We start from the raw sequence: 16,497 nt of genomic DNA on the forward strand, positions 1-16,497 counted from the left end.
TTTCAAACTGACCTCAATTCATGAAACTGGCACCCTTTCCAGAACTACTCAACCACTATCATTTGGGACCAGTAAATTAGTTATGAATGTACTCAGCCACATCATCTCAAATCAACACTTCCTCATCTTAATTAAAAGGTTTCAAAAGAGGGAATTCCCTGGCAGTCCAGTGGTTAGGACTCGGCGCTTTCACTGCCGAGGGCCCCAGTTCAATTCCTGGTCAGGGAACCAAGATCCCACAAGCTGCACAGTGCGGCCAAAAAAAGGTTTCAAGAGAGAATTTGCTTAAAGTCTAACTGAAACACAGACACGCAGATCTTCCTCAACTTACGATGGGGTCATGCCCCAATAAACCCGTAAGTTGAAAATATCCTAAGTTGAAACGCATTTAATACACCTAACCTACCACCTTCAACGTGCTCAGAGCACTTACATCAGCCTACAGTCGGGCAAACTCATCTAACGCAAAAAGCCCATTTATTATAAAGTGTTGAATATCTCACGTGATTGACTGAATACCGTACTAAAAATGAAAAGCAGGACTGTTGTTGTCTGGGTACAGATGGCTGTAAGTCCTCACGGTTGTGTGACAGATGGGGGTGCAGCCTGCTGCCACTGACCAGCGTCACAGGAAAGTATGTACCACGTATCGCCAGCCCAGGAAAAGATCAACATTCAAAGTACAGTTTCTACTGAATGCGTAGCACTTTCACACCGTTGTAAAGTTGAAAATCTGTACGTCGGACAATCATAAATGGGGGACTACCTGGACTCACTAGAACTACAGCAGTCCCCTGAGCAAGGGTCTGAAAACCCTACCATTGAAAAAGTTAGCCTCACGCAATCAATTAAGAGGGAGATTTAGTTTTTACTATTTAAAAAGGTCCAAGTTTAATACAATAAACTAATGAATACAAGAAAAAAGAAACAAACTCACAGATATATAGAACAAACTAGCGGTTACCAGTGGGGAGAGGGAAGGAGGGAGGGGCAAGGTATTGGTGGGGGGTTAAGAGGTGCAAACTATTGTGTATAAAATAAGCTACAAGGATATACTGTACAACACAGGGAATACAGCCAATACTTTACAATAACTATAAATGGAGTATAACCCTTAAAAATGGTGACTCACTATATTCTATACCTGTAACTTATTCAATACTGTACATCAACTATGCTTCAATTTTTAAAAGGCCAACGTTTAGAATGGTTGACTGTGTTAACTTAAAAATACACATTTTTTAAAAATTTAATACTTTAGTTTCCATTAAAAATAAGAAAACTGTCAGCTACTTGAGGATTCTATAAAAATATTAATCATAAGTACCTTTTAGTGCTTATATAAATTAGCAAACTTCATTAACTTCACTAATTTTCACTAAAATATATTCCTTATGAACCAAAATGCTTCCACTGAGCACACCGTAGCACTGTGGACCACAAATCAACAGGTTTTTAAAAGATCTAGGTAATATGAACTAGAAGGAGGAACATTCTCTAAAAGTAATTCTATAGTGAACCCCTTTTTTTTCTCTCAGGCAAAAGATTATTCTCCAAAGCTAACAATTTTTACAAGCTGGGCTTAATTCATTTTTTGGAAGACTGCTCATTTCTTTTCACTTCAGAATTACTAGAAGCTCACTAAAGAAAACATTAAAACTACAAAAATGAATTAGGGAAGGGATAAGAGCCAGCATCTCATCATCTAAAAATAATGGTTACTATTTTGGCGTATTTCCTTCATGTCACGTTCTACGTATAAAGAAGTTCCATGTTTCCAAAGATAAGTATATTGCTGTACGTTAAATATACTATTAATGTTGTATACATATTACATACGTATGTTTTCGATTAACGTGTTGAAATGTGTGTGGTAAACACATTCTTCTATCATAGCTTACGCAACCATATCCCAAAATTTACTTACTTAGTTTTTCATCCAAGTTATGTGTATCTTTTTGAATCAAGTTTTATCCATACCTGAGACTATTTCCATACTACAGGTTCCCAGAAATGGCAGAGTAAAAAGATCAAATTCTTCAAATTGATCTTCCAAAAAGCCATAGCAATGCCAACTGCCACCAGCAATGCATCAATGTACCTGTTTCACCAGCCTCACCAGCACTGTATAAATCTTGTTATTCTTCACGCATCAAAGTAACTATTTAACTTTACAGATTTACCCATATTTTCATTACGGACCAGGACACACCTCCATGTGAAATACAACAAAGTCTCACTGAAATGTCAATTGCATGCAAAACTGGCAGTGGATTACCTGAAAGGCTATGAGATAGCACAACGCAGCCAGCTCAGAGAGCGCTCGCCACTGCACGTCACTATGCTGACCCATCTTCAAAAGCAGAGAACCAGCATGCATGTAGAAATGTCCTCTCACTTCGAAAAAAGTAGCCGAGAGTTCATCATTTCCACCCACACAAGATTTCACAGACTGAAGAGCACTATCAAAACTGTAATATTAAAGTATTAAACATGCATTAAACTACTGCATTGTAAATAATCAGTTTCATTATTTAATTCAAAATAAAACAATTTATTTCAAGCTTCATCTTCCACATTCTAACTCTTAATAATCCATATTCTGTTTTATGAATTATAAATCATCTAGCGCTTATTGTTATTCCACACACTTCCTATACTTCAAGCTTAACCTCTAGAATGTCTTATTCCAAAACATCTTCTCCATCATATGGTTTTGTTATTTAATTCAAAGTTGAGATTTCTCAAATTAAACATGCCATTTTCAAATTGTAAGTAAATAACTAAAATATGTGCAGGATTATCAATACCATAACTGCTCTTCTTACTATATACATAACTACAGAGTTAAATAAATTATATTTGTCACTATTATTTGTAATCTGTGTATTAATTAATGCTTTTGAATCCTAATGGTTCTCAGAATCTTCACTTTGTAAGAAAATCAAAAGCAAACACAATAGAAATGTGAAGGATGATCTTAAAGTAGATTATAAGAAATCTGAACAACAGATATTTCTTCTAGCATGTGAGTTCCTGGAACCCCTAGAGCAGGGGTCCCCAAACCCAGGCCTCGGGCCGACACCAGCCTGCAGCCTGTTAGGAACCGGCCGCATGGCAGGAGGGGAGGGGAGCGAAGCTGCACCTGCAGCTCCCTATCGCTCGCATCACTGCCTGAACCACCCCCAACCCCACCCTCCCCCGCCCCCGCCCCACCCCCAGTCCCTGGAAAAAATTGTCTTCCGTGAAACCTGTCCCTGGCGCCAAAAGGGTTGGGGACCGCTGCCCTAGAGGGTCTTAACACCCCTCCTAGGGATCCATGAAGTTAAAATTATTTTTTAGTACTACTAAAAAATTGTCTCTTTCTCCTTTATTTCCTCACGTAACCAAGTTTTTAAGTAAATAACCACACCAAAATAAAAAAAAAACAAAAAAACCTAAATATTTTCTAAAATGATCTACAAGTTCAATTTAGTTTTTTTTCGATACTCCCTTACCCTACTCATGTTAACACACTAAGTACTTCCTCAAGAAAACTACCTCTACACTTCAGTGAGCAGAATTACTTTTCAGACAAATGGAGAGTCTAAACCAGGGAATGTCAAACTTTTCCTATAAAGGGCCACGTACTAATGTGGCTTTGCAGGCACACCACCTCCGTCACAAGTGCTCAGCTCTACCACTGCAGTGTGTAAGCAGCCATAGATAACACACAACAATGAGCATGGCTGTGTCCAGGAGAACTTTATTCATACAATCAGGCTGTAAGCCTTGTTTAGCCCACAAGCTCTAGTCAACCCCTGCTCTAAACTAACACACAAATCCAAGTGATGTTTCTGTTCAGTGGAATTTATTTTAATCAAGTGGAGATACTGGTCCTCAAAATTAAAACGTGGAAAACAGAAAAATCATGTATTCTATTTTAGTTACCTTGTTTCTAAGCTAAAACATTGTTTTCTGAAATACCAGTCACGTTAACAGCTTATACTAGAATATCTGACAAATGAAGTTTATTCCCTGATTTTCAATCAAGACTGTATCCTTTTTTTTGAAACAAAATATGGAACAGCAGTTAAAACACTCATTTTCAGGCTCAACTCTTTACTAAGGTATGCCAAAACTAAATATTTAACTATAACTTAATAAAACCTAAGCAGTAATACAGTTCTCGAGAAATCAAAGTCACGCAAAACCAATTACAATATCCCCACAAAAGAAGATTCCTTCTAGGTAGTTCATTATGTTAACTATTACCTCTGGATATATTACAGAAAAAATAATGCCATTAAGATATTTAGACCAATGAACGGAATTACCACAAACAGAAAATCTGTAGTTGACACCAAAGTACTCTTTCCGTAGGTCAACATACCTCTCCAATAATTCCCTGCTCTCGTGCACATCTCTCGTGGACAGCGTGAGAAGCATAAGGTTAGCATAGGCTAGAAGTAAGTCCTGATTGGTTGCTCGCCAGTTACTTTTATCAGACTCCAAACACTGTGAAGATTCCAGATATTCCTATTTTGCAAAAAGAACTCCAAGTTACAAAACTTTATCATGTGTTACAAAACTGAGTGTTTTATGCCTACAAATTCCTTTGCCCATTCCTATGCTGTAAAACCATGTCGATTTTAAATCAGCCTATAGAAACACCAAAAAATATATAAGCATATTTCTCATATTTATTTCTCCAATCCACCCATCATAAATTGAAATCATGCTAGTAAAAATCTCATTTCACAGCTGCTACACATAAATGAAAGAAATTTAGGTCTTGGAAGGCAGCGCTTAAATACAAAGGGATATATGGTAACTGTCCATCAAGAAGTGTGAGACCCAACAGTTTTTACCTACCTTAAGGGTCTGTACAACACAGGAATTCCACTCTAAACTTGAACGCAAGGCTATGTTTCTCTCTGCCTGGTGGCAGTGGGCCACAGCATCCTTCAGTCTATTGTTTGAGCGATACAGCTCTACTAGTCGGATGTTCATGTGGACATCATCAGGTCTTGCATAAAGTTCTGACTGAATCAAGTCGAAAAGTTTATTCCATCCATCTTCACCTTTACAATCTAAAAGCTGTTCCTATTTTTAAAGAACCGTTAATTAGAGAAACATCTGTGCAACTTTAAACACATCATGGCTCCTATGAGCATCACCCCACTGTGTCTGGCTTTAGTAAATTCCCACTCTACATACCTCATTAGCCCCTCAGAGTCACTTCCAGCCCAAAAGCTAAACCTCAAGAAATGTACGTGGGGAGAAACACCTGGGATGACACAGCAGCAGTGGCTGCCCGTGACCTCAGAGTGTGCCAGGACGACCGGCCCGCGTCCCTGCGCACTCCAGTCACTACCAGAAGCCTAGCCTCCCAGGAACCCTTGCACCAGGGTCCTCGCCCTCAATGTGCTCTGCATCTCCCTAAGGCTGACTCATCCCTGCCCCCTCTGCTCCCACTGTGGAGCTCCTACCACTCTGCTAGCTTCTCAAAGTCTTCATCTTCTGGCCTTTCTGAATGGAGTCCCATTCCAAGACAGCTGCCATCACTTCTCTGCTAGCCTGCGCACAAGTAGAGGAGGTGGGGGTCTCCCAGCGTCACCACCAGACCATGTCCCCGCCCCACCACAGCCCTGCTCCTAACTCTGTTTTCTAAAGGACTTGCTATCCGGCTACTCCTGCCAGTTCCCCCTCATCAGCAACTGGAATAGAACCGTCTTCCTTTATCCCTAACAACTGCCACTGTCAGTGGCAACTGAGAAGTGCACAAGACATACAATAGCCTGGGCATTCTGCTCTTTAACGACCTCATCTCCACTGCTCCACACTCCAGCCTCAGCCATCCATTTCACAAAACCTGTATTTTGATCAAAGCGCTCAGACCACCACACCCTCTCATTTTCCCACCTCGCTGGGGCTCACATACCCTCACTGCCACATCTCTTTGCCTCTACCACATGAAAAGCTTTCAGTACACTGACATCACCAAGTTTTAATTTTCCATGAAATACACACATACACTTTCCTTCCATGTCAAGGTGAAATGCCACAGTCCCAATACCCACAATTACTCTTTACTTACAGATGCCTTCAATTAACTCCCTCCACCTTTCCTGGAGACCCCGCCACCTGCTTCCTCTGCGCCCGTACACTAACAGATGAACAAGTGAGTGTAGGGCATTCGGGAATTTGGGAAATCACAAGCAAGCTAACTGATTTACTTTCATAATCTCAAACTGCCAAACTGGCAATGCCTAGAAAAAATAAAGCCCTATTTTACTTCTAATAAACTCACTTTCTCCATTCCCTGAAGAGTTCACTTCATACTCCTCTTTCCTCCAACCCTCACTTTCAACTTATGATCACACCTCATCCCCCGTGGAGAAAATGGAAGCCATCACCTCTAAGCTCCACTCTACCTTGCTGCACTCACCTCCCCACCCCGCCACCTCGCAGACCATGTTCGCCATTAGTGCCCTTTCTCCCTCCTCCTGAATCAGTTCCATAACTTACACTTGGTGTGTCTATAACTGCAAAAAAGCCCTAGACTTCAATTATATGTTTAAAAATAAATAAGTAAAAGATCAACACCATTATGGATGCTTTTCAAAAATTCTACTCTCGGGACATCCCTGGTGGCACAGTAGATAAGACTCTGTGCTCCCAATGCAGGGGGCCCAGGTTTGATCCCTGGTCAGGGAACTAGATCCCACATGCATGCTGCAACTAAGAGTTCGCATGCCACAACTAAGGAGCCTGCCAGCCAAAACTAAGGAGCCCAAGAGCCGCAACTAAGACCCGGTGCAAACAAATAAGTAAATAAATATTAAAAAAAAAAATTCTGCTCCCACACCCAAGGGAAAAAGCCCTCTCATTAATAATATTGAGTAGTTTTGTTCATTAAAGAAATGCCAAAAAACTATTTACTGTAAATAAGCCTCAAATTTTAGGAGAAATTGAATTACTTCGCTAAATAGCTACAAATCTCATGGATTTCTATTCCAAAAGATTGCGGGGGGGGGGAATCTGACGTAAGATTTAGTTTTAGACAACACTGTCTTTAAAGAGCCATTAAAGAAAATCAGGATGCTTTAAAAACATTTAACTTCGGTTATACTGCAAGCAAAATAATCCCCTCCCATTTATACATAGTCCATAATGTCACAATGGAATGGACTGTCATGGCCAATAAGGAAATTATGTTTGAGGCATAAAACAAAGATAATAAGGTAAAGAAATCTACACACTGAAACCTAACATTTTAGATTAATATTTAAAATCCAGGTGCTTATCACAGGGAGAAAAACTTAATGTTAGTAGTATTTATCTCTAGCGGTTTTTAAAACACTTTTGATTTAAAAATCTGTGCACAACTGCTCATACCAGATTTGTAATAGCGAAAAATTGGAAACAACCGAAATTTCCCTCAAAAGTAAATGGTTAAACTGTGGAACACACCCATATGACGAAATACTACTCAGCAATAAAAGGAAGGAACCAACTACTGACTGATACACACAACCTGAATGGGTCTCAAGGGCATTGTACAGAATGAAAAAAGCCAACCTCAAAAGGTCACCCGATGCCTGATTCTATTTATACAACATTTTTAAATTACAAAATTATAAAGACAGAGAACAAATTCACAGTTGGCAGAAGTTAAGGACAATGGGAAGAAGAGGTGGATGTGACCACAGACGGGCAAGCATGAAAAAGACGCCCTGTGGTGATGGGGCAATTCTGTCTCTTGACTGCAGCGCTGGTTACGCAAATCTACACACGTGATGAGATGAACAAGAACTGAACACACACTGCACCAGCACCAAAATCCTGGTGTGATATTGTATTATAGTTACATTAAGAGGTAACCACTGGGGAGAGCTGGATGAAGTAAACAGGACCTCTCTGTACAATCTTTGCAACCTTCTGAGAAAAACCTATAATTATTTCAAAATTAAAAAGTTTAAAAAATTCTATCGGAAACATGTATAAGTCAGGATGGAGGGGGTCCTGTTAAAAACAATGTACACTGGGACTTCCCTGGCGGTCCACTGGTTAGGACTCAGCACTCTCACTGCCGGGGCCCGGGGTTCGATCCCTGGTCGGGGAACTAAGATCCTACAAGCCACCCAATATATTGGTTACGACCCAACATACACTTAAAATTCTGTTTGCCTAGTATATTTGGCAAGACTTTCTCCAGAAGAGTCACTTAGTAAACTATATTTTACTCAGTAAAGAATAACAAGCAGAATGAGTTAATATATTAGCAACAAGTTTCTATCATTTTTAGAAATTACCTCTAACATGCTAGAGAAACTGTCTTTTAACTTTTGCTTGAAAACCTCACTATCCCATAACATAGTCCTTTCCAAATTTAGATAACAGTTCTTTAAAAACTTTATAACTCTAAACTGTCACCCTATGGGTAATTTTCACCCAATGAAACAAAAGTTTCATATCAGATAGAAGTCAGTTTAATCTTAGCTCCACCATCTAGCTAACAAACTGTAAAATCCCTAAAATAGTAATCATTCCAAAGGGTAAATGAGATGCCATGTGTGAAGCAAACTCGTGCCTAATGAAAAAGCATATTGTGATAACGTACGTACTGTGAAACGGCTTCCACAATAAGTTAACGTCCATCACCTCACCCGGCTACAAATTACTTTTTCTTGTGATGAAAACTTTTAAGATCCACTCTCAGCAACTTTCAAATGCACAGTGCAGTACTGTTCCCTATAGTCACAAGCTGTACTTCACATCCCCAGAACTTATTTATCTTATAACTGAAGGTTTGTACCCCTGTGACCCCCTTCACCCATTTCCCACACTCCCCATCCCCCCATACACTGGTTTAAAGGTTACTACTGAAATCGTTTAAACTCCAAATATTAGAAATAGCTGTGTCTTAAGTTTTCCCCAACTGCTTTTATTATATGCTTTCTTTTACTTAATTTTTTACCTTTAGTTTATAAATTGCAGGACTTCCTGGAAAAAGTTTAGCTGCTCTTTCAACCCAGTATTTAGCTCTTCCATCACTAACATCATTTTTACAGAGCAATTCTGCAATCTTCAACACAAGATCTTTTTGTGTTGGGTTTAATTCCACTGAACGCTGATATAAAAAAAGAATTAAGAAATTAGTAGGATTCCTAAAGTTCATACACAAAAATTAAAAATTTATCAAGTGACTCTATTAAAACTCTATTTCTAAATGACAACATGTTATTTCAAGGCTGTTAAAGTGTCTGCAAGTTTTCTGAAGATGAATTTTAAAAAATTATCTTTTTATTTGGTAAACGCAAAAAAGAAAAGGAAGGGGGGGGGAACCACACACATAAGAACAGCATTTCTGATCATGGTAAACTTGAAACTTATAGGTGTTAATCTTCTTTTACAATCGCTAATCTCTTAATGATAAAATACAGCACTCTTTGGGCTAAGTACTTTAAAATGTGTTTCAAGCTCTTTCACTTAATAGTACGATACCAGTGCTTGTTTTCAAGACATCCATAAAACATATTTGAATTATTTATTACATAAATTAACCTGGGCATTATGTGTGTTTGGCTGTGCGAAGGCTATGTTTTAATCTTATATGGTTTACCTTATAACATTCAACCGCTTTCTCTATGTTTTCCTCCACTTCATAAAGAAGGCCGAGAAATCTGTGAGCTTTGGGATCCCTTTCTTGCACGTTAATGTACGTAGATATATATCTGTTTAAAAATAATAATAATATAAAAACAATCTTTAAATTATCACATTTAGAACTGCATTTAACTGCTGAGAGAATATCTTAAGCCAAGCAACCACTAAACTAATTTATATTGTTATTCTAATTGTTGACTACCGCTATTTACTTAAAGTAGAATATGCAGATAACTGAAAAGCATCCACAGAAAGAGATAATACTTAAACACAAACACATATACAAAGTTGACAACGTACTCATTTTGCCATTAAATGGCACATTTACCAAATATTTTTTTCTAGTGCTACCCATTCTTAAGAAATGAACACATAAATTACTTTTTTTCTATTATTACACTTTGGTAATAGCACTAAGTTTTGCACAGACATTAGAAAGTGATTACAATAAATCTTTGACTTCCATTCCTTAACTCAAGTGACAACTAAAAATAAGCATATTCTAGGTGCAGTGAATGTTATCACAGGAGATATCAGACCAAAGATCAACACTGGAGGAAAAAGTGTCATATTAATAAGGAACAGGGTTAACAGCCCCAATGCTGCTAGTTAAATAAAGGCGCTAACACTTTCCTTATCAGAATCTTCACCTTCCCATCAATGCCTTTAATGCCTGCCTCCCTCAGAATTTCCAGCTTTAAGTCACTATAAATAGGAAATCAGACCACCAAGCTTCTTGGCTCTATGGTGAGACAAAGTCTCACAGGATCACCTAACCAGTCAATTAAAGATCTTTTACACAAGCTATTCTCCTGCGCAGGAATTTGTTTAATTTTGTATTCACTGCCATTTTTTTCCAGCTGATAAAAGTAGCAGATATCTAACCAGGAAGAAATTAAGATATAGGCATGGTTCTCTTTTATTCTAACCCAGGACAATCTTTAGAGAAAGTTTAATGCCAAACGATTTCTTGCCCTAGTGTGTAAACAAGCAGCAGGCATGCAGAAAGTTTCACTCTAGACTCAACCTACATATGGAATCCAGACTAGTTCTTATCACAAATCTGAGTGATGAATCCCTTATTTCCAGGACATACTTAGGAAGAACTGCTAAAAAACATGTATTTATCCATTTCAAAGAAGAACATGAGGTTAAAGCACCGGTTTTAGAAAATTAAGGCATGTTTACAGTTTGGTACTTACTTTTTAGCAAGATCATATTCTTTAGCTTCGTAATACAGCTTTGCAAAATAGAATCCTTTCATTGACTTCTAAAAAAAATTAAGAATTCGTTTATTTATCATATTTTGAATTCTGCATATTTTTCACAAGAGCTAAAATCTGTCCTAGCAAGGTTAATATTAATATATTTGATTTTTGTTCACTTAAAAGATTTTTAAAAATTGCCTGTGGAAATGCACATGTTCTAAAAGTCCTGAGTCCATGTTTTCTAATTTTCATGAAACAAAAAAATAAATTTAAGAACATCAAGACAAAATGATATCGGAAATTAAGAATTTGTATCAGCAAGAAACCTTAGAAACCGTGTGGTGCCCCTCTCTCACTTTACAGATAAGTAAACAGACAGAAGCCCACTTTTCTAGGGGAGGAGAGGTACACGAGAGACTTCACTTGTCCCGCCATGTGTAAGGCTTTATGGGGAGAGTACCAAAGTACTTCAGACCCATTAAGGCACTGGGGATTCCCTGGTCCAGTTACTGACCACTCCACAAATGATTATTCTACACTCAAGGAGCTAAAGAGGCAGGAACAAAAACTGAACTCTTCTGGTAATAATCCAAGTCCACAACCTGGCTCTTTTATTTCTATAAGCTCCAAAGTCCAGCCTGCTGGGACACACCCGATGATGTTACACATGTGATAAAAGTACACAGCCATCAAGCATCTTATTTTTGAAAGCTATATAGGGACACAGAAAAACAAAAATCAACATACTAAGTGAAAAAGCAGCCTACAAAGCAATGTTTTCATTTATCGATTTTATTCCTAAAAATACAGGTGTTAGATTTGTTCACTGTGCCTGCTATTCACCAGGCACCATTCTGGGCACTGGGGAATGGGCAGGAAATTAAGTCTCTGTCTTCATGCACGAAGGCTGCAGTTCAGGAAGGGTGACAAGCACAGAGGCAGGAGAGAGTGTTATTTTACAGTATTTCACCAATAATGTACAGTGCCCTGCATTTTCACAAGGCTACAATCAGATTCAGCCCACGAAGCACAGGCACCCTAACGCTGTGCCTGTCCAACTGGCAGAGCCCCAGGAGTCGGTCCTAAGTCCTCTTCCCTCTCAGAGCCTCTCATCTGGGATACATAATCCATCTCACCCATAACTATGCTGACTCTCAAATGTGTATCTCTGGCTCTCAGCTCTCCTGAGCTCTAAACTTGTGTGTAAAATATTAAGACCTGTCAGTTCTACCTTCTGTGTTACCTCAATCCATCCATTTTTCTACATCTCTACTGCTACTACCAAAGTACAAGCCTGCTATGATCTCTCTCTGGGACTACCCAAACGACTAATTCCTTCCTGTTTTCCTCCCAAAATTAATTCGCCAAAACATAAGACAAACCACATTGTGCCTTTAAAATTTTAAATCCTTTTATGGCTTTCATTACATTTTGAAAATACCCATATTTCTCACCAAAGACTAGCATGACATGGCACCTGCCCAGCTCTACAACTTTACTTCATCTGCCCCTTGCATACTACGGTCTAGCCTGTGACTAAAACCAGAACGCATCTTTCCAACTGGGGCAGCCCTGAGGAGTCTCACTGCTTAATTTAAACAAAGGCAACTGTAGGTATTGATGTGATGTGATTTCTGCCCAGTACCTTCAACATCAGAGTAAAGAAATTCAATGAAGGTAAATAAATGGCAGACTAACTATGAGTCTCTTAAGGTAGTCAAATGCCTTATCATCTAATTAGAGATGTACGCATTAACGGCCAAGATTCTCACTAACCTAGTCAAACAACAGCTAAGGGGCAATGAGTTTGAGAGGATCAGCTGACAAGGAGGACCATGTTAAGCATGACTCACGTCTGGCACATAAACGGATATGAAAAGTAGAGTGCGTGGAAAGCCCTCAGTGCCACTCACCTCCCTCCCCTCTACACCTTGGGGAGGCAGAGCTGGGTCCAGTACACCTGCCAAAAGCATAACACAAGTATATCCATCACACTGAAAGTGCAAAGGAAATAAACCACAAGATCATCTCAAATGCCACCAAAAGAAAAAAAGCACGTGACAAAATCCAACACCCAAGCTTCCCTGGTGGTGCAGTGGATAAGAATCCACCTGCCAACGCAGGGGACACGGGTTTGAGCCCTGGTCCGGGAAGATCCTACATACCGTGGAGCAAATAGGCCCGTGCGCCGCAACTACTGAGCCTGCACTCTAGAGCCCGCGAGCCACAACTACTGAAGCCCGCGTGCCTAGAGCCCACGCTCCTCAACAAGAGAAGCCACCGCAGTGAGAAGCCCACGTACCGCAACAAAGAGTAGCCCCCGCTCACTGCAACTAGAGAAAGCCCGCACGCAGCAACAAAGACCCAATTCAGCCAAAAATAAATAAATTAATTAATTTTTAAAAAACCAATACATCATAGGAAACTAAACCAACCAAAAAAATAGAGCAATTATTATTTACTCTAGGAAAAATAAAACTACACAATAAAGGTGACTTGAATGCAAAAATATTTACCTTACCGTAATTATATAACCACTAGATATTCATCTAACTAAAATTTACAAGAACAGAACTGAAAAAAGGAGGGGAAAAGTAAATACATCTTGGACAGGTCTGGAGGAAAGGTGAAAGCCAGCAGAAAGTGTCTAAAATGAGGAAAAGGACATAAAGAAATAAAAGTCCAGTTGACCCTTGAACAAAGCAAGGGTTAGGGGCACTGACCCTCTGCCCAGTTCAAAATCCACATATACGTACAGTCGGCCCTCTGTATACACACTTGGTTCCTCTATATCCAAGTTTCCACATCCTCAGATTCAACCAACCGTGGATCGCATAGTACTCTAGTACATATTTATTGAAAATAAACCCACATATAAGTGGACCTGGACCTGTGCTGTTCAAACCCGTGTTGTTCAAGGGTCAACTGTACATACGTATGTTATTCAGAAGTATGAAGTACAGATGTTAACGGTAGAACAAACACCTAACAGCTGTCAAGTTGCCTCTAAGGAGCAGGATATCAGGGGTGTGGAATAAAAAGCCAACTAGACAGAAAACTAGGGAAACTAAATAGAAGCCATCTGGAAAAAAAAAAAATTGAAGAAACGTAAGTGACATTTTCAACCAGAACAAAAACAGATGTAAAGGAGTAGAAAATGGCAGAACAAAAGATGAGGTGAACAAATGAAAGCACAGTGGAAGCCTGGGGAGATAGGAGACTATAGACCCATCACGGCACCTAGAACTTGGACATCCTAGAAAGCCTGGTCTGTTCACATATAGCCAGTCTCTGCCAAACTGGGTACCAAGTAGATACAAATCTCTTCCTACTCTTCACAGGTGCTGTCTCTGCTCACTCCACCATCTCCCTCCCAACCTGTCCACAGCACCCTGTTTTGTCATTTCACTGAGACCCAAGTTTACAGAATTACTGTCACATGTTCCAAAGTTATGCACTTGCTAATCAATATTCCACTGAAGGCCCTAGGTTCTAAAATCAATGACCTCTCCTTGTCTGAAGAAAAACATCTGCTTAAAATACTCTTTATAAATGTAAAAGAGGTGACAGTAACAGCCAATCCTTAAAGTTTCGTCCCCACCCTTATTTATTTGATGGAAAAGTTCCTTAGTTCAAAGAACATTCTAACTCCTGTCTAGATAGTGGTTCTTACTCTTTTGAGAGCCAGGGTCCCCACTTAGAATTCATAAAAGCTCTCAACTTGCTTTAGAAAAAAAAGGTATACCGGTTTCAGGGGTACAGAAACGTTCAGTTAGGCTCTGGTACCACATCTGTATTCATGAGTACGCCAGCAGATGGGAATTACAAGCTGTATGTAGGCACCTGGTCCCCTCCTCCGGAGGGATGGGCTGTCCGCCACTCCACTGGTCCTAAAGGAAACTAAACCGCACCCACTGCCAACATCCTGCCAAAATCCTGCCGAGCCACCTGTCTCCCCCAGACAAATATCTTTCATCTCTCCAGGTCTCAATATCCACAGGGTCGTCAGCAGTTACATACACCTAGTATGTGGTTAAAGACACAATTACGGTGCCATTATATTCACGACTGTCACTCGGTTTTCGGTTTTTAACTTCCTCACGCATCTTTATTCGCATAGGCCCCTGCCCAGAACACCTTGAACGACCGTCCCTTTAACAGCCACACCTGAGGGCTCACCAAACGCGCCGAGCACTGCCCTCAATGTTTAACAAAAACCCTCCTAAAACTCCTGTCAAAACCCTAACTCCACCCTACTAATGAAGTAAGCTACACTGACCTCAAACCCCACAGCGTGTGCATGACAGAACTGCGATTCGAACCCGGACAGCGACCAGGGATCCGACCAGCGACTGTCGGATCCACGGTACACCCAGCTCGCTATCTGCCTCCAAGGAGGAAAAGTACCCCAAAGAGGCGTCGCCGGCAGGCCACAAAGTCTGCCCCAGACACAAGGCCCGGGAGGAAATTCAGATCCCCCCCCAGGGCTCCGCTGAAAAACAAAATGCCGGTAAAAGCAGCTGTGAGGGGTGGCGGGGCGTGAGAGGCGGTGGGGCGGCCGGGCCTCGGCGCGGAGCCCGGGCCGTGCGCGGAGCCCGGGCCGTGCGCGCAGCGGGGCCGCCTCCCCGGCCACCGGGGACGAAGAGGGGAGGAAGTGGAGGAGAAAAAAAAAGGAAGAGAAGGAAGAGAAAGCGCCAATGCCAGCCGCCCGCCCCGCCGCCTCCCCGCCCCACGGCCGCGCCTCAGCGCGAACCATGGCGCCGCCGCCCGCGGGCCCGCCCGGAGGCCGCGCGTCCCGGCCCGCTCACCTCCCGGGGAGACGGGGCGGAGCCCTGCACCGAGGCGATATACCGCTCCACGTCGGCCTTGTTGCGCCTCATCGCGCCGCCGACCAGGGTTCGAGCGCGGGACGCCAGCGCCTAGGCCGCAGCGGCCGCACTCTCGGGAGCGCGGCGCCCAAAGATCCGTGACGCAGCGCCGTCGCCGGCGAGAGGCCGACGCGCCTGCGAGTGTGCGTGCGTGCGTGTCGCGTCAGCCCTGTGCGCCGCGCAGGCCCGCGGGCGCCGGCGCGCGGAGGTGACTGCGCTTGCGCGGCGCGGAAACGAGAAGCTGGCGGGCTGTGTGACGCGGCAGAAAGTGCATAACGACGACGCGGGCCGCGAGTAGCTGCGTCCATGAATAGCTCGCCCCGCACGCGCTGGAGGCGGACGGGGGGTGGGGGGGGTGTACCCGGTGCCGACGTCACTCTTCGGCGCCAGTCGTGTGCGTCAAAGCGCTCGGTTTTGGAATTTGAATTTTTAGGTCCTAGCTTAAAACAAGTTTCATAAAATGTTTTCAGTAGGTTTTAGGATTAAAAAGATCACATCCGTGTATACAGGGAGTTTAGGATTTATGGTTATGGATAATTTTGATCTTTTTTTATAGACTTAATACAGTTTTATCCAACACATGGAACTAACCTGGCCTCTTACAGCCTATCCTTTTTGATTTTTCAATTTTTCCAAATTTTCCACAATGAGCAATTATTGCCTTTATAAAGAGGGAAAATAAAACGGAACATTCTGGTTCTGTTTTATTTCAATCGTATTGGATGTGAATAAGGGTGGCTGGTTTGGAAGAGCCTACCTTGGGTAGTTGA

General features: G+C 41.4%; 1 protein-coding gene across 4 annotated transcripts in view; it reads right to left on the reverse strand.

The window, feature by feature from the left end:
• The window catches only part of LOC102994007 (E3 SUMO-protein ligase RanBP2), a 48,900-nt gene extending 33,080 nt beyond the window's left edge, over nt 1–15,820 (reverse strand). For 2 of the 4 annotated variants that reach the window (XM_055089017.1, XM_028497134.2), the window contains exons 1-7: nt 15,668–15,820; nt 10,854–10,918; nt 9,608–9,719; nt 8,963–9,115; nt 4,855–5,085; nt 4,373–4,518; nt 2,279–2,471 (exon numbers count right to left, since the gene is read on the reverse strand). In XM_055089017.1, the coding sequence (XP_054944992.1) occupies nt 2,279–2,471; nt 4,373–4,518; nt 4,855–5,085; nt 8,963–9,115; nt 9,608–9,719; nt 10,854–10,918; nt 15,668–15,739 (972 nt within the window). In that variant the 5' untranslated portion in view covers nt 15,740–15,820. Of the gene's footprint in view, nt 1–2,278; nt 2,472–4,372; nt 4,519–4,854; nt 5,086–8,962; nt 9,116–9,607; nt 9,720–10,853; nt 10,922–15,667 lie in introns of all 4 variants that reach the window. The other 2 variants (XM_024116607.3, XM_028497133.2) reach the window with 1 other exon arrangement.
• Nucleotides 15,821–16,497: the final 677 nt, after the last annotated feature.

This window comes from Physeter macrocephalus, chromosome 12 (genome assembly GCF_002837175.3).
Source record: "Physeter macrocephalus isolate SW-GA chromosome 12, ASM283717v5, whole genome shotgun sequence".
Lineage (NCBI taxonomy): Eukaryota > Metazoa > Chordata > Mammalia > Artiodactyla > Physeteridae > Physeter > Physeter macrocephalus.